This window comes from Rhinolophus ferrumequinum, chromosome 25 (genome assembly GCF_004115265.2).
Source record: "Rhinolophus ferrumequinum isolate MPI-CBG mRhiFer1 chromosome 25, mRhiFer1_v1.p, whole genome shotgun sequence".
NCBI classification, from domain to species: domain Eukaryota; kingdom Metazoa; phylum Chordata; class Mammalia; order Chiroptera; family Rhinolophidae; genus Rhinolophus; species Rhinolophus ferrumequinum.
In genome coordinates, this window is record NC_046308.1 from 13,772,320 (window position 1) to 13,789,978 (window position 17,659).

The window sequence follows — 17,659 nt, forward strand, 5'->3', positions numbered from 1 at the left end:
AGCACCTAGTCTACCCTTAAAAGCAATTCTGGAACTCTTTTTCTGGAATGGCCATCAGAGCTGTTGTCGTATTACCCTTGATGTCCTGAATGTCATCAAAATGTCTTCCTTTCAATATTTCCTTTATCTCCAGGTAAAGAAAGAAGTCACTGCGGACCAGATCAGGTGAGTAGGGAGGGTGTTCCGATACAGTTATTTGTTTACTGGCTAAAACCTCCCTCACAGACAGTGCCGTGTGAGCTGGTGCATCGTCGTGATGCAAGAGCCATGAATTATTGGTGAAAAGTTCAGGTTGTCTAACTTTTTCACGCAGCCTTTTCAGCACTTCCAAATAGTAAACTTGGTTAACTGTTTGTCCAGTTGGTACATATTCATAATGAATAATCCCTCTGATATCAAAAAAGGTTAGCAACATCATTGCAACAAGTTCACGAACTGAATTGTCAGACCTCTTATGATGCTCTATATTTTATGAACACTGAAACTACCTAAAAACCCACATGGTGAAAAAATATTCATTATATCCATAAAGAAATATGGATGTACTGAATAAATTTATTGCACAAATGGTCCCTTCAGGTCCCACGAGTTACAGCTAGCTCTTTGCCTGCCAATGACATCTGCTCATCCGTGTACTGGTTTGATTCCTGTCACTGTTCTTGTTCAGCTTTGTAACTTCCCCAGACCTAGCGCTGCATCTTCCCCTAGAGAATATGTGCTGAATGAGCCGAAAGAGTAAAATCGTACATACTGAACAAAATAAGAATCATTTTATATTAGTGGCTTTAGTACCATCTACTATCAAGGAGTTCAACTTTGTAGAAGAATCTGCAGAATAGTCTAGAAATCATTAATTTTACAATAAGTAGAAGGTGCTTAAAAATAATAAAACCAATATATGTATAATAGCCACAACACAATCAAAATATATACGAGATAAGAGGAGTGGGGGATATACCAGAAATAGTAAGACAGTGGAAGCTCTAAATTTAGAAGCAAATATTTTAGAGAGGAAACATTTAAATATATTATGGTAGAGAACCAGTGTAACAACACAGTCTTTAAAGCTAACAGGGAAGATTACCAGCAGGCTGTGAAAACAAGAAATTCAAAGAAATTAAAAATATTCAGTAACTATTTGTGCCTATTTATCAGGCATTCTCTCCACATCGATTCTATACTACAGCTCAGACAGTATGATTCCTAATCCCCTGTGGTTTACTTAGAAGAGGATCCGATTGAAATGAGACGGGAGACACCACCACTTTCACAAGCAGGATGAATATAACCTAGAAAATGTGACCAGTCGTAGAGAATATCCAAACCTGTAGGAGACGTGGGTTAAATCAGTAAAAGTCTGTCATTCCACACAACCCACTTTGCAGCCATTAATAAAAGCAACATAACAGCCTGAGCGCGATGCCATCAAACCAGAACTTTATTTCCCAATTAATGAACATCTGAAACGGGAAGTAAATATGAGTGTGCATAATGAAAGTGGTGCTCAGGGGATCAGAGGCACAGAAATTCAAGACAAGAAAATGAAAAACAGATTAAGGATGCAGTTTGCAGCTCAATTTGTTTTTATAGCACAATGGAAGTGAAAGGCAACGCAGCCCTTAGACTCAGGATTTTTTTTAATAAACTCTGCTTTTTAATAACCTGGAAGAGTCATTAGCTGTAATTTACGGAGCTATGGAATCCTGAACACAATGTAATGAAAAACTGACACCTCAGAGGAAGAATATGAAAAAAATACAAGTCATAAAAATAGGATTATTGCTGCAAGGAACTTGTAGCTATTTGTAGAGATTCATCTAGAACCATGTCACATTGATGTAACAGTGGGAAGAGAAATTTTTGGCTGATCTGTGGTTGAATCTGACCTAGTTTTTTCGGATTCAATGCCCCTTTCTCTGGGCACATAAATCCCAGAAGGCTGATAGCTGAGACCTTCCTAAGACACTAGAGGCCCAAAGTGTCATGCCAAAAGGTTAGCCAGCCAAGTGACCTTTTGAAGTCCCCTTTTGAGGCTCAGTAACATACATGTTGGGATCACTTCCCCCACATACAATGCTCTATGGAGATTCTACCAAAATGCTTCCTAAAGCTGGAATGACTCATTTTTCACCACCTTTCTGGAAAGCATCCATGGACTACATCAGAGTGCCTTAGGGTTCACAGTTCTTTCTTCAGAAAACAAGATGTGATCCTTTTGGGACCACTAAATTAATAAGCCCTGAAATAAACTTACACCAAGACCTACAAGTCTGTCTGTAACAGAACAGCTAAATTTAAATGGCAATTCTAAAAACTGAAAAACTTCCCCTCACATATCTCGAACTGGAGGCTTCAATGGAGGTTGACAATTAAGGGTAAGACAACAGGAGATCATGAATCCTGTCGTGGAGAACAACTTGTAACTCTAGCATTGATTTAGAATCTTACATTATTCATAAATATATTCCAAGACTGTGACAGCACTGTCAACGTGTGACTACGAAAACCCCACTTTCTTGGGTAACAGAGGCAGGAAAGGGCCTCCTACTGGGTGATGCGTTTTTATAACACCTTCAAGTCTGGCCAGACCTTGATCCATTTGATCATGGACCTGAACGGGCTCACTGAACTACTTCACAGGGACCCGAACACTAGAACATTGTAAAACCACCTGGCGGCTGCCTAGACAAGGCCTGCCTCCTTCTTCGCTGTGCTCATAGTACCAACGAAGTCAGTTCCAAGCAATTTTGGGGTGTCCATGAGGCTAAGAAAAGAAAGAAAACACAAGAATGATCAGGTTGGCAGTCTCTGGAGCATTGGGGAATGAACACATTCTAGATAAGAGCCAAAAGCCCAGTATAAATGGCTGTTTTCACTTACAGCTGACGTTTGAACCGAAGCTACAAATGAGGCACTTGATGACTTTGGTTTTTTAAATTAGCAGCCCTAAGTAACATTTTCACATGTGCTGTGTGACACACACTGACCCATGGTCAAGTAAGTTTAGAAAAGACTATTCCCTGCCGCTCAAGAGCCCCAGCCGGTTAGGATATTAGCATTCTGCAGCCCGTGTAGTTCCTGCTCTGACTGTTTCATCGGCTTCCCAGTTATCTGACTAGAAAGGAACCAGCCTCTGTGTCTTGCAGCACTTCAGAGCACCTGGGTGGCCCCGGTAAAGGAGGGGCAGAGGCGACATGCCACCGTCAGCTCCCTTGGAGCAGGGGTGACAGCCTTTGCTTCTGGGTTCCCTATGGTGCCCTAAACAAGGGGTCACTCACGTACTTCAAGACACAGGGATAGAAGGGAGGACATGGGAGGGGAGGATCAGACAATGGGGAAGGGCAACCAGAGGTGACAAGAGGACGAGAGGAAGGACACAGGCCTGGTCACCTGGGCGCTGAGTCTGGACAGTCAGGGCTAGCTCCTTCACCTCTCGCCACCTGTGGCCAGAGCCTTCTTAGATTGCTTTGTCCCCAACAGGGGTCAACAGGCACGCAGCTTAACAGTCAGGACCTCAGCCCTTGGGTCCCCTGGGCGACAGGAGCCAAAGCAAAGTGACCTCAAAGGCTGTATGAGGCCCAACCAAGAACTGAAACACAGCCTGTGGCAAGGTTCCCTAATAGTCAAGGAAAGGAAAAACACAAGAGCAAGGAAGAAGCCGAGCTGGCTGGGGCGCAGAGCTGGGCACTGACCAGTCCTGGGGAGCAGGAGCTAGCCGAGTGGCCCAGCAATGGTGGGCCGTCACCTGCAGGCTCCCTACCTTGGGCCGGTGGCCCCGCTCAGCCATCATCTTTGCCTCCTGCTGCAGCAGGGCGTTCGTGAACTGCTCTGCCTGCCTCGCCTCCTCCTCTTCTTCCTCCTCCTGCTGCTCTGCTTCCCACGCCTGCTGCTGGCGCTCTGCAACCTGGGCACAAAGAGCAGAGTCACCCCAAGACAAGGCCCAAGGGGCAGAGGCCTGCCTCTGATGAAGAGGGAAAGCCTGTGGGTCTACGCCAGCTGGAGAATCAGAGGGGAGGAACAGTGATGGCAAGTGCCCATAAGTGGGAAGGGCATTCACGATGTGGTAATACGGACCTTGTAAAAAGCTCTGGAGGTGGCCACGTGTTTGGAAGCATTTTAATTTAAAAACATTTTTCAATTACAGTTGCCACAATATTAGTTTTAGGCGTCTCACATAGTGATGAGACATTTCTATAACTTACGAAGTGAAGGAAAGGTATTTTGTGTTACCTATCTAACACAAATTGAATAAACAGAGGATTGGGGCCCAGGGAATTAAAGCCTTTCAGAAGCAGACAGGAAAAGGAGATGGCAGGCAGTAATGACAGCCTTGCTTCCACATGACATGAGGACCTGGAGTGAAGGCTCCACTAATCAGGAGGATCAGGATTTTAGCAGAAAATAAAAAGGGATGCACTGAGCTCTCCAACGTGGGCTTCTCGGGCAAGTACTACTGTTGGGCTGCGGAAAGAAGTCAAAGGCCTCTGAAGCCTGTGCCGCGATGATGCAGGAACCACAGCTCTCACCCCCCTTGCTGAGGCTGCCTCCCCGCCCACGGACTTGGCCCCACCTGGGCTTCCAGCTCCTGTTTCCGGGCCGATTTCAGTTCTTCTCTCTCCTCTTTCTCACGACGAGCTGACTCTCTTGCCTCCTCAAGGTTTCGAATAAGTTGCTCCCTGTGTCTTAGGGATTCCTCTTGCGCCCGCCGGTTTTGTTCAATCTTTTCTTGTATTTGTTGTTGTCTACCTGTCAGGACCTAACCTCAGCAGGAAGGAGAAGGGAAAGTTTTAGTTTGACTCCAGAAGATATCTATTCTGCAAGCTGTGGACAGGCTGCAGCTGCACCGGGACCCAGCCAATCCTCAGCCTGAATTCAGCCTAAAGACACGGCACGAAGGCAAGCCCAGACTCCAGAATCCGTCCAGACACTATTGCCCGTGCAGCCCACCCACCCCGGTCACACACAAAATATCTGCAGGTTGTGCCTTATGGAGAGACAGCTGAGCACCAAAGAGCTCAGAGGAGTCGGGCTGGAGCTCCCTCCACAGGGACACACAAACACAGCAAGCAGGTGAGTCTCACTCCCTATTGGTGGGTTGTAGAAAAAAAAAGCAAGCCACAAGCCACACAGATGACCAGAGGTAGAGTCTGGGTCATTCCCCCAACATTTTGGAATTTGGGCCACAGAGCAGGATTATGGTCCACACTAGCCCAGACCACGGTCAGGACTCAGGAACCAGGAATGGCCAGAAGCCACCCCCATACTCAGCAGTTAAGTCTCTGGAGGGGACACATAAAGTGGTACAAGAGGAACATTTTCAATGGGGAAAATCAAAAGATGTTGGAGAATATCTGGTATTCACAAAAGTGAAAAGGTACCAACTGGGACCCGATTTCCTATGGATTCTAAAATGCAGCATACTGATATGCACTAAATATAATTTCCATTTTAAACCATGGTAAGATAACTTTCAATATATGGATAACGAAGACTTTTTTCCCCCCAAAATATTTCCTTTTAGCTGGCATGTGTCTTATACAGATTCCTTAAATACTGACAAAACATTTATGTTCTTTAGTCTACTTCTGGTTATGCACCCCAAGGCAAAAAAAAATCCTAAGTATGGAACAGCTTTATACACTGAGATGTTCACCGCAATGTTTCTTGTAACAGCTCAAAATTAGAAAAAAAATGGAATGCCCACAAAAGGGGAATGGAAAAACAAACTATGGTATACCTACATGATGACATATTATGCAGCCGTCAAAAATTATATTCACAAAGATGTAATAGTTTGTTAAAATGCTTGACGTCAAATGGCACAATCTAGGAAGAAATGTGCAGGGAAAAAGTTCTGGACAGAGACAGAGACGTAGAAGGAAACAGTGACAGTGGTTCTGTACATCTGGGTGACTGTTTTCACTGTTCTGTATGGACATTTTTTCTAATAAGTTTATATTACTTTTATGATATTATAGGTCCACTGAAAATAACCAGTGAGGACTGTTCCTAGAACACTTGGCAAGGTCAGTACGTGGCCACTAAGTGCCAACATCCGCCAGGGGACCGGCTAGCCCGTGTCTGTCACAGGATTACCTCGCTCATTAGTCTGTCGCGTGCGTTCCTCTCTCGGGCCCACTCTGCCTCTCTCTTTTCCCACATTTCCTTGGCTTCCTCCCTAGGGAAACACAAAGCGATGTCAGCCGGCTCTTCTCCACCATCAATGCAGAAGGGAACTAAAGAACCAACAGGGCTCCAAAGCATCCCGCAGCACACATCTGGGGGGGGCCAACCTTCAGATAAACTTATCCACCACGTGAACTTCTGACAGAGTAAGGACAAGTTCACCGAAAGTAGTCCTATGGTAAGTACCTTAAGTTACCTTTTTAGATACGCCATCTCCTTACAAAAAGCACTTGTGGTGAGCTGCATCCAGGCCATTTAAACACTGAGGTGAATGAAACCATGAGGGAGGAGGAGGGCCACTGCTGGTGCCTGAGCTGTCACCATGCTCCTGGGGTCCCTGTTAGCCGGCCCTGTGGCCTGAGGCACATGAGTGACCTGCTCGATTCTCTGTGACCCAAGTATCTACCACTTGGCTGGAGTGTCTGGCACACAGTAAGTGCTCAATAAATGTTACCTGTTATTTATTTCCATCTACAAGGTTAATTTTTGGATGCAGACTCATTTATGTAGACCTAAGAAACATTCAACATCACCATAATTTAGAACACTTTCTTTCCAATTTCTAAGATTTCAGATGAGCAGATCCTTACTCTAAATCCTAATTTCCATCTTAAATAACAGAAGGGAAACACTCCCACAAGCCAGGTCCACTAGCAAACGTGTTCCTCCTGGACGACGGACAATGACCAAGGACAGGTGTGTCAATAACCACCCTCGCGGAGACCCGTGGGATCCCAGGTACCCGAGTAGAACCCAGGAGTGTCCAGCCCTGAAAGCTGCCACCTCTCACCTCAACAGCAGCTGTAGCTCTTTCTCCCGCTCCCTCTCCAGCTGCAGCTGTTCCTCGATGACCTGCTTCATCCACGCCACGTCAGCCAGGGCCTGCTCCTGCCGGGCCAAGTGCGTGCGCTGGGTCTCCTCCTCCTTCTCAAGGAGCGCCTGCAGGATGTGCTTGTCCGCCTCCTGGAGGAAGGAGGAAGCCCTCTGGCAGCCACAGCCTCCACTTCCACCAGCCCCTCTCCTCTCTGGACCCAGCACTGAACGCAGACACTTAGTGTGCTCTACGTAGAGATGGGAAGACGTTGGGTTGCTTCTGTAGAGTCAGGGTGTCATCACTTAGGGAAGGTTAACAACGACACTGCACAGACCCAGGAGCTATTCCCTGCCTAAGGGGAGACCCCTCTGCCACCAATGTGTCCCTGCCTGCAGACACGTCTGGTGGCACAGTTTTTTAGAACAGTTTGACAGCAATTCCACTTCTAACAGCAGACTACAGGGACACACATGCACGGAGATATATGCTCACTGCAGCCGTTACGGAGGAGGGAGAAAGCGGAAACAACGCAAACACCCATGGGTAGGGACTCAGCTGTTATGCACATCTCCACAGTACATCGATATAGAATGAGGGCGCTCTGGACACCTTGAGAGGGGAGAGATGTCTGCAGGGGCAGGAAAAGCTGCATGACGGACAACCGCAGTGGTGCTGCCACCTGATGACCACAATGACACCTGACTGGCAGGCAGGGATGGGAGGGAACGGTTTGCTTGCTCACCTTGTCCCGGTCTCAGGGAGGGAGGCCATTAAAATACTTGACAGGAATACTGAGCAGCTAGTAAAAAGGAACAAGCTCAGTCTACGTAGAATGATTATAAAGTATAAGATATACTGTTAGGTACATGTGCCGAGGAATTCCAGTATATTTTAAAAAAGCACCACTTCTCTGTATGTGCATGTACATGTATCTAGACGGTCACACGCCAAATCAGACACCTCTGGGGAGAGGGTGGAATTGCAGGGGCTGCTCCAGGGGAAATCTCACTCCGTGTTCTACTTCTTACCAGGATGCACTCATTACAGAGCAATGGAAAACATGTTTTTCTTTCTTTTTTTTAAAAAAAAAACATGTTTTTTTAAAAAGTGTGAAAGGAATGACAGGCTGTCTCTTCAAACTTACCAGTTCCTCCTGGATCTGCTGTGTACGTCTACTGAGTTGCACGTTATACTGATGTCTCAAAAAGCGTCTAAAAAGGAGCAAAATATGGGTCACCTTCAGTGCCTGATAAAGAATTAAGTGGAGGTTAGACAGCTACTGACTACAGGTTGTATCCTTCCTGGTTTCAGGGATACCAACACAAGTCTCAGAAAGTGAGAGGCTCTGAGAAAGAGGTGGGGGCAGCCCTCCTCACACACACCCCAGCTCCGCTTTCTGCCGGAAGGCTGCCATCTGCTTCCTCTCTTCCTCCAGCCTCTCCAGCTCCCATCGCTGCCTCAACAGATTCGCCTGCTCCTTCTTCAGTTTGGTGGCCTGTGGTTATGACAACAGTAACCCCAATTAAGATCACAAGAATCAGCGCTTCCTTCATTCCTCATCTCTGCTTTCAACAGACACTATGCGACAAGGGCTGGCCTGGCACCCTCCTGCTCCCCCCCACCCCAGGGGATCACAATCCCCTCAACTTTGGGACTCCGGGCGCCTTGGCCCAGCTGAACTCACTCATTCATCCCAACGCAGAGGAGCCAATCCTGCAAGAGCCTTGCCCACCCCTGCGGACAAGGATGAGCCTCATATTCCATGCTCCCCCAGGACCCTGCATCGTCCACGCCTTGCTGGGACTTCCCATCTGTCTCCTCCACCTGCCACTGCTCCTGCCGTGAGGCCCAGGACTGGGGGCCTTGCTCATGGCTGTATCTCTAGCATGCAGCCCAGTGCTTAGCACCTTGCATAAGGAGTAGGCACTAAAAGTCCAGGTCTTCAATCATTCAGGCCTGGGGGAGGGGGTGCTACCCTCATCTGAATGGGAAGATCCAGCCTCCGCAGGCAAACTGCATGGTATTCTCAGAACAGTCTCTTGGACCAAATAGCCTCACAGTTTGGGCCTTGAGACCCCAAACCTGCTCACCAGGGAGAGCTGTGTGCTAGAACATCAGAGCAAGTCAAGTCTAGTTTGTGCACAGGAAACTCCAAGTTCTAAGAAGGCTCTCAGACAGCAGGTCTCAAAACACGTCTGAGAGAACAGGTATTCTCTCCATGTCGCTAACATTCTAGAATCTGGGCACGCGATACAGCCTAGGAGTGTGGAAAAACCACAGGTGGGAATATCAGAAGGGAGAACCCCAGATTGCTGCATTTTTTAGACTCACCTCCCTGATAGGATCTCTTTTTAGAACAGCGTTTGAAATGCCCGTTTTGTAACAACAAGCAGCTGAGAGGCAGCCATGTGGCCGCGGGCACGCCCTCACCTCCATCTCCTTCGCCTTCAGCTCCTCCATCTGCTGGAGCAGCGCCTCAGCCTGGAGTTTATCCTCCAACTGCCTCCTCTCCTCTTCTGCTTTCATCCGTTCCAGCGCTTCCCTTCGGGCCGTTTCATACTCATTTTCATACCGTTTGATCTCTTCCTTTTCCGTGGCTTCTTGCTACATGGGGCCAAATCAATCCAGGTCAGTATGTGCAATACGCAGCCAGCAAAGATCCAGCCCTCACAGCCACTCGGCCAGCCACGGGCCCGGTTCTTCATTCCAGAGCAGATCACTTCTCAGCTATGGAACCCTGGACGCTCCCTGTGGGACCGTGGGACCCGTGGGGCTGACGCTCCCTGAGGGACGAAGCTGAGGAAACACACAGCGTGGTGCCTGGCACGGAGGAGGGGCTCAACAAAACACTTTCCAGGGGCCGGCCCAGTGGCTCAGGCGATTGGAGCTCCATGCTCCTAACTCCGAAGGCTGCCGGTTCGATTCCCACATGGGCCAGTGGGCTCTCAACCACAAGGTTGTCGGTTCAATTCCTCGAGTCCCACAAGGGATGGTGGGCAGTGCCCCCTGCAACTAAGATTGAACACGGCACCTTGAGCTGAGCTGCCGCTGAGCTCCTGGATGGCTCAGTTGGTTGGAGCGCGTCCTCTCAACCACAAGGTTGCCGGTTCGACTCCCGCAAGGGATGGTGGGCTGTGCCCCGTGCAACTAGCAATGGCAACTGGACCTGGAGCTGAGCTGCACCCTCCACAACTAAGACCGAAAGGACAACAACTTGAAGCTGAATGGCACCCTTCACAACTGAGCTTGAAGGGACAACAACTCCTCTTGGAAAGAAGTCCTGAAAGTACATAAAAATCTTAAAAAAAAAACAAAAAAAAAAAAAACAAAAAACACTTTCCAAAATGAACCCGGAGGCAAAGTGATGGGTTCACGGAGATGTGGACTTTTATGCCCAGAGGTGCAGCTGTAAGGCCAAGGTTGAGTGTATGATGCACATGACATCACCAGAGACTGCCAGCCACGAAAACGCCCTTTAAAACACACATTCGCCCTATCATCGATCAGCCCTGGTCACCTGGTGTTATTCTGTCCCCGGAAATGATAGGATTCTGGTACGTGTAAGAGCAGCACTGAGTTTTAACATGTATTACTGAAAGTGAGACACAGCCTGTTCCTGGACTGGTGTCATTAACATTGAAAACAAGAAACAAATCCAGAGACACAGAGAGAGTCTCCCGCCTTAGCACATGGGACGGTTCCCAGAGTCATCCCACACCTGCTTCTTCTCTTCTTTCTGCGTTTCCCAAGAGTTGATCACATGCTTCTTGTGGAGGTCCAGTTCCATCTGAGGGGAGAAGGGACAGGAAATTGATTTCCTCGCTGGCTCCTCTGACAGATATGCACTGGGGAACACAGTGTCATGCCCTGGAACGTGACCGTGACTTCCTCTGGTGAGGACTCAGAGGGGCCCAGCTGTCTGCTAAGCGAGCACATAATGACCCCAACATATAGAGTCTGATTGCAAGTCAATTAGAAAGCCAAAGGACCAGACAGTTCTAAACCAATCTCAAGAACTGGAACGAAGTAATAGACAATTTTCTCCCAGGTCCCTCGGAGTTGAGCAGGAACAGGTCAGCAGACGCCAATGTGAAAAGCCCATCTCAAAGGCCACCCTGGCTGGTGTGAAGCCTGCCAGGCCACAGGGCAGCAGGAGCTGGTAAGGGACAGACTCAACCCTCTCTGCCTGGCTGCCCAGCGCTTCCTCTGCAAAGCAGTAGCTGTGAAACCTGTGCTCCCTGTATCAGGAGGCACATGCTCTCATAGACGGAACAAGTCCGGGTGGTTAATAAGAGATTTGGGTTTAGAGCAGCTTTGGGATCAGAAAATGAATTACAGTACTCTGTCCAAAAGCTTCCATTTGGGAAATTGTTTATACAAGTTTAAATTTTCTTTCTCAACTTAGAAATGTGAACATTTGTGACTATCTTAAGTGTTTTAAATAAGCCTTTCTGAGTAAATGACGTGGGAGGACCTGCTAGGCCGACACACGTCCAGGGAGCAGCATCCTCCCGTGGTTAGTGCAACCTGCACATACTCCAAGGCAGAGATGCTCCGTTACTCAGTGCCTGGCAATTTCTACATGTCATTATGAATATATACATCAATACCACTAAACGTACACACAAACTGTTAGTTGAAATAATTTGAGATGCAGTGATGGGATTATCTCCCTCTGGCCCAATCTCCACTGAAAATGCCACCCAAGCCAAGATGCCCGCCCCCCGTCCCTGCCTCCACATCCTAGATTTGTCCTTTCTCCTGCTACCCCAGTTTAGGCCTTCACACCATCACTCACCTGGGCTGCTGTAGCAGCCCCTCAATTGCCTGAGCTGCTGCTCCCTGAAATGCAGCTGGGATCCCATCGCACCCCGGCTTTACAATCATCCAGGTGCTCCCCAGGCTTCTGGGGAAGCAGACAAGGCTGCCCGAGGAGTGGCCCCATCTGCCTCACCAGCCTGCGCTCTTGGCCCACCCACCCCACTCCACCCCCACACCCCAGCCTCCCATCCACCTGCAGTTCCCTGCACTCACTCTGCTCTCATGGCTCAGGCCTGGTTCTTGCACGGTTGCCTTGAACTAGAATGTGCTCTGCTTACTCTACACCATCAAATTAATGCCCAGGTCCTTCCAAACTCCTCCACCCCTGCAACCCCCGTGGGACGCCTCCCTGACCTCCGACTGAGCTAGGGACACTGCCGATGCTCATCGTCCCAGCCTGCCCTGCACCCTGCATCCTGTACTGTCACGAGCTGCCCACTGTTTCCCCCACGGGACCACCTCTAATCTCCACGCCCCCACAGGTGGACACTGCAGCAGATGTTCAATAAACAGTGGTTAAACAACCACAGGAACCAGGTCTGCCGCGTGGTGCTCTTTTCAGGTGTGGAGTGTTCCCTACTGTCTCAACCCAGCACAAGATGCAAGTTTAAAACAAGTCAGGAAACCTCATTTCATCTAGTTGGGCAAATCAATGGATTTGGTGTTCACCTCTCGAAGTTTGGGGTCATTCTTCTTCCAGTGTTCATACAAAAGTTGTTCAGCAATCTGTCAAGAAAACACAAAGAAGGAAGCCTGATGTTGCTTTTCAAATGCACGCACATTTTGGATAAGCCACAATGGAAGTCAGCTGGGGTGAAGAGCTCCTCCACTGGCACACTGTCACTGCACCTGCCCTTCAGACCTCCCTGCCTTGCACCTACGCCTGGGAGCCAGACACCTGCGTGGGACCGGATGGCACTGACAAATGACGCTTACAATGGTGACAGAAACGGGGCAAAATCGGATGCTACAGATCTATTTCACAATGTACAGCAGGCTTAAAAACACAGACTGGGGTTCGCCATTCCACACCACCACTCTGGAAGATAAAATATAGCAGTCCTGGGCTAAAGAAAAAGGACTTGGCTGTAATGATTTAAAGGGCCACAGAGAATAAAGATGACTCCTGCAAAACACACACGTGAAGAATGACTTCAGACTAAGCAGTTTTCCCAGCTGGTTTTGCAGTTAACTGCTGTCTCATCAGACCAGAGCGTTCCGGGGTGACCCACATGTGTGTGTCACTGACAGGCTGGGGAACGCTCCTAAGGGCGATGAGAACTTACCAGTTTCCTTTGCTCTTCCCGGGCTGACTTGAGATTCCCGTGCCGTTCCCGGATTCTTCTTTCCCGCAAGTTCATGCTCAGCCTTAGCTCCTCCAGTTCTCTGGCCAGCAGGTCCTGCTCCTCCAGCAGAAGCTGCTGGAGTTTCTCCCGTCTGGCCTCCAGATGCTTCCTCTTCTCCTCCTTCATCTTCTCACGCTGGTAGGCATGCATGCTGGGTGAGAAGGAGCCCACCATAAATCAGTCACACGACAGTCATATGGACCAGTCTGCTCTGCTGTGTGGGTAAAGAGGCTGAGGTGGGTATAATATAACATAGTGACACAGGAAAAGGTCTTCCAGCCAAAGGGAACAGAGCAGGTCACAGAACACCATGCATAACAGAACCTTGCTTTTGCAATAAGAAAACGTATAATCGCTTATAGTGATCATGTACTAGAGAATATTATTTGTACCAACTAAAACCATGAATGGTTTTATATGAATCATCACGTAAATCCTACAAAGTAGGTTCTGTTTCAGCCCCACTTTACTGATGAGGAAACTGAGGCTCATTCATGCGGCAAGTGACACAGAATTTCCATCTAGGTCTGTCTGACTCCAAAGCCTCTGCTTTTAACTCCCATATTTTTACACATCTTTTTATAAAAATGGGTGTGTGTGTGTGCGTCTGTTTATACACAAACACAAATGAGAAAAAGTGTGGGAGGATATGCATCAGGCTGGTAACTGTGGTTCCCTCTGGGGACGTGGGGTTACAAGATTTCCAGATTCTATATACATTTCTGATCATTTTCTTTTTCAGTGCAAATGGAGTACTGCACTGGTGCTCAGTTTTTCAATTTCCAGTTAGAAAAGCATCACCAGACAGGCAATCCATGCTGTCCAGCAACTCCTTCGAGAAAACATGCTGTCAAGCCAGACTCCCCCAGGTCCTTAAGGCCACATTCCCTGAGCGGCAAGCGGCTGCCTGCTCCCATGCAGTCGCGGCCCCCGCACCGCACCGTTACCTCCGCTGGTAGGACGTCTTGGAGCTCCATTCTGCCTGTTTGGAGCTGCAGATGTCAGACATCCTGAAGTAGCGGCTGTTCTCATCCCACTGCTGCCGAAGCCGCGCCTGCTGCTCTTGGTGCCGCTGTCGTGCTACCTGCTGGTCCAGGAGCCTCCGGCTGCACCAGTAGGAGGGCAGCGTGGGCAGTGCCATCTGAGAACGGCAATGGTAGGAAAATGAGCCGGCTGCCACCCCAGGACCCCTCACAAGCTTGGCCTCCCCCCTTTAGGAAGAAGTCCTCACCCCTGGGCTACACACTGGAATCACCTGACGGAACCTCGGCCCCACTCCAAACCAATGAAATCCAGCAAGTCTGAACGTAGGCCCCAGACATCAGCCCTGTTTTAATGATTTGCCATCAGGGCTGCAAATCATCGGTTTTAAATAAGCCTGGACTGCACCTGGCTGTGTGTCGTACGTCATCAAGGGCACTGCAGACAGACAGACAGAACCAGTCCTAGCAATGGAGACCAGGCACATTGGGGGTTTGTATGCTCTGCATAAAGTAACGGATAATAATTTAAGGAACATATGTACCAAGCTCTTGATATATATGACCTTTTTTATTACAATCACTCCATTATTTGGCAGGGGAGGAAACTTAAGTTCAAAGAGGTAATGTGACTTGCCCAAGACCACAAAACCAGGAAGTAGAGGAAATAAGAAAGGGGGGATCCTAAACCACGCAGGGTCCAAGCTCTGATGATTGCAAGAGGCATTCCCTGGCTTTGGCCGCCCCCAGGGAGGGACCTAGTCCTGGTGTCACACCTGGAAGTGTTCTGGGTTGGCATGAAGGGCAGATCCCTCATCTTACATACGGAGAAACTGTGACCCAGAGAGGAGTTGATTTTCCCAGGTCACATAGCAATCTGGGGACACAACTGGAGACTTGAAAGCAGAGTGGTCTCACTCCGGACTTCTTTTCCCCGACCCAAAAGCTGCCCCCTCCCGCCCCCGTGTTTAGGGTCTACCCAGTGCCAGGCTATGACAGTGCTTAAGGAACGTCTGTTGAATAAGCAGAAGACCTGGGTCCAGGCCAATCTCAAATTCAGAGTCATCCAGACCTGGGGGAAATAATCTGCGTCTGTGAGCCAAGTTTAGTCTGCGGCTGGCCTCTTTATAATCTGTCTTGAGGCTGGAAGGCTTGACATGCTTTTTTCCTTGCCCTGCAAGCTGCCCGTGGAGAAATCTTTGCACCAGGAGTTAAGAAATTTAAGATTCCGGTCCCGGATCGGCCACAAGCAAGCTGGGCTGCTCCCTGAACAAGTCGTATCCCTCTCGCGGCCTCAACATCCACACAGGACGAGGGGTCACAGAGGAAAGAGACGGGACTCAGAGCGCGGTGAGGCAGAGGGAAGACAGGAAGACCGGCCCCCGGCTCAGCCTCAGCTCCGACTCACGTTTCTCTACGCCCCGAAGTCCGCAGAGCGCCCGGCCCGAGCTCCCGCATGCCACAACCAAGCCCGCTTGTCCCGCGGCCACCCTCCCGGGCCGCGCTAACCCAAGCCCGCCGTTTCCCTGCTCGTCGCCCGAGCGACAGGACGGCGACGGAACGCCGCCAGGGCCAAGCCGACTCCAGCGCGACCCCGATGGCACAGAAAGGAAGCTGCTTTTTTTTCTCTGGCGCCCCCTCGTGGTGGGCGGGAGGTAAATCGCAAATATCGCTTGTCCTGGAAGCGAAGGATGAAGGAAGAAGAAGCCATTCACTACACAAAATTCAGGATGGTGGTCATCTGGGGTGGATAAACATAAGGATGGAGGGAGTCAGGGGGATACAGGAGGGGAGGAGAATATAAGCCAGTGGTTCTCAAACCTGGCTGCACGTTAGAATCACCTGGGGAGGACTTAAAAATCCAGATGCCTTAAAAAAAGTCCAGAAGCCCAGCCCAAACTCGAAGCAAATCGCGTCAGTCTCTCTGAGAGCATTAGTGGTTGCCTAAGCTCCCCAGGAGTGTTCAATGTGCAACCAACTGCAAGAACCCCTGGTGTAAGTAGGTACAAATTACTGGTAACTTCCTACTGTGTTAGATGGGTTGTAGGTTCGTGTTCATTCTATCAGTATATTTTATGACTCACATGTGTTACATGTATTATTTTATGTCTCAACTATTCCATTAAAAAGATAATGAAAAATGTCCACTCTTTCATTCATTCTCTTTTCTTTCACTTTCCCATTCTTCTCTTCATTTTTTCTTTCCCTTTCTCTGTTTTTCCTGAATGCAGTATAGTATCCTGTTGAACGTCATGGCTGGCCTCTGTTCAACCTCTACCACAGTAGTTGTATAGAGGTCTTGTGTAGGTCATGTCATTTCTCAGCATCCTCATTTGTGAAATAAGAATGCTAAATTAATTAAACAAGGGGACCATTCGATGGCGGTGGCTCTAATGCCTCTGTTGCTTATGCAGGCAAACTAAAAGCAAAGCCAGAATCCGTGCTCTCGAATCCAAGAAAATTAAATTTAAGAACAACCAATCACAACCAGCCAAATAAGCTTTCCCAAATAAGGCAACTGCTTAAACAAGCCAATCAAATAATGTCCTTGCTTTTTTCCTGTTTCTTCTTCTCTATAAACACCTCTCCTCTAGCTCCTAACCACCTTTGGGTGTTGCCCAGGTTGAATTGATGTATGCTCAAATAAACTCTTGAAAATGTTTATGTGCCTCAGTTTACTTTTTAACAAGGTACCAACAGTGTTGCTTTCTAGGGTTGCCCTTGTGAGAGGAAATGAAGGTTTAAATGGAGAGCGAGCGCCCAGAAGCAGAGCACCTGGTGCATCTCAGGTAAGCGCACTTTCTTTCCCATCTCCCTTTACGTGGCACATGTTTTCTCAGGGTCTGCCCTGAGTGCATGAGACTCCCCAGAGTTACCCTCCTAATGGTCCCTACCCCTTTGGCTAAACTCACCTCCACTTTTTCATATTGTGTCCCCAATGGGCAGGGGAGGCAGCCACCCCTCCCCTGGGATCAGCCCAGGCAGAGCTGCCCACCCACCAAGAGAGCCCAATACATAAATAATCATTGGTGGGATTCCCCAAGTGTGGTAGGAACTTCAGAAATATGTGAATTGGGTCAGGAGAGACCTGGCTTCAGGTCCTGATTTTGCAACTCTTGCGTGATGCCCTTCTCCTCTCTGGGCCTCAGTTTCTTAATCTGTATAATGGCCTTAAAGGACCAAACATGCTCCACTGGTGGGAGTCAAGTGCCTAGGGCTTGACTGGCCTGGTCCTAGAAGCCCAAGGCTGCAGGCCATAGCCTCTGAGCCTCTTCTGCTGGATGGCCATCATTACTGGCCCCCCACTGTTCAACTTCTCACCTTATGATTACACAGCTGCCTGTAGCTCATCAAGCATCTTGTTGTTGTTGTGTGTGTGGTTTTTTTTTTTTTTTACAGATCCTGCTTCAGGTTTATTTGTACAAATAGCACAGGAGGACACCAGCCCCATGCAGACAGCAGCGCAGGGGTCCCACCAGTCCTTTCGTCCTCATATCAGCAGTCAGACGCTT

General features: G+C 48.7%; 1 protein-coding gene across 1 annotated transcript; it reads right to left on the minus strand.

Moving 5' to 3' along the window:
• Nucleotides 1-1,420: 1,420 nt before the first annotated feature.
• Nucleotides 1,421-15,715, minus strand: TCHP (trichoplein keratin filament binding). The gene is made up of 13 exons (XM_033098409.1): nucleotides 15,556-15,715; nucleotides 14,115-14,308; nucleotides 13,108-13,318; nucleotides 12,491-12,547; nucleotides 10,719-10,787; nucleotides 9,431-9,604; nucleotides 8,383-8,495; nucleotides 8,145-8,211; nucleotides 6,977-7,149; nucleotides 6,097-6,178; nucleotides 4,571-4,756; nucleotides 3,761-3,904; nucleotides 1,421-2,764 (listed from the first exon to the last, which is right to left on the minus strand). Exons 2-13 carry the CDS (start codon nucleotides 14,306-14,308, stop codon nucleotides 2,732-2,734), a joined length of 1,503 nt encoding a protein of 500 aa, XP_032954300.1. The 5' UTR covers nucleotides 15,556-15,715; the 3' UTR covers nucleotides 1,421-2,731.
• Between the last annotated feature and the right edge of the window lie 1,944 nt (nucleotides 15,716-17,659).

Coding starts and splice junctions, on each gene's coding strand:
- TCHP (XM_033098409.1), bottom strand. CDS start 14,308: ATGGCACTGCCCACGCTGCCCTCCTACTGGTGCAGCCGGAGGCTCCTG. Junction 9,605..10,718: donor AGAAAGAAGAGAAGAAGCAG/GTGTGGGATGAC, acceptor GGCCCCATGTAG/CAAGAAGCCACGGAAAAGGA. Junction 3,905..4,570: donor AACAGGAGCTGGAAGCCCAG/GTGGGGCCAAGT, acceptor CTTTGTGCCCAG/GTTGCAGAGCGCCAGCAGCA.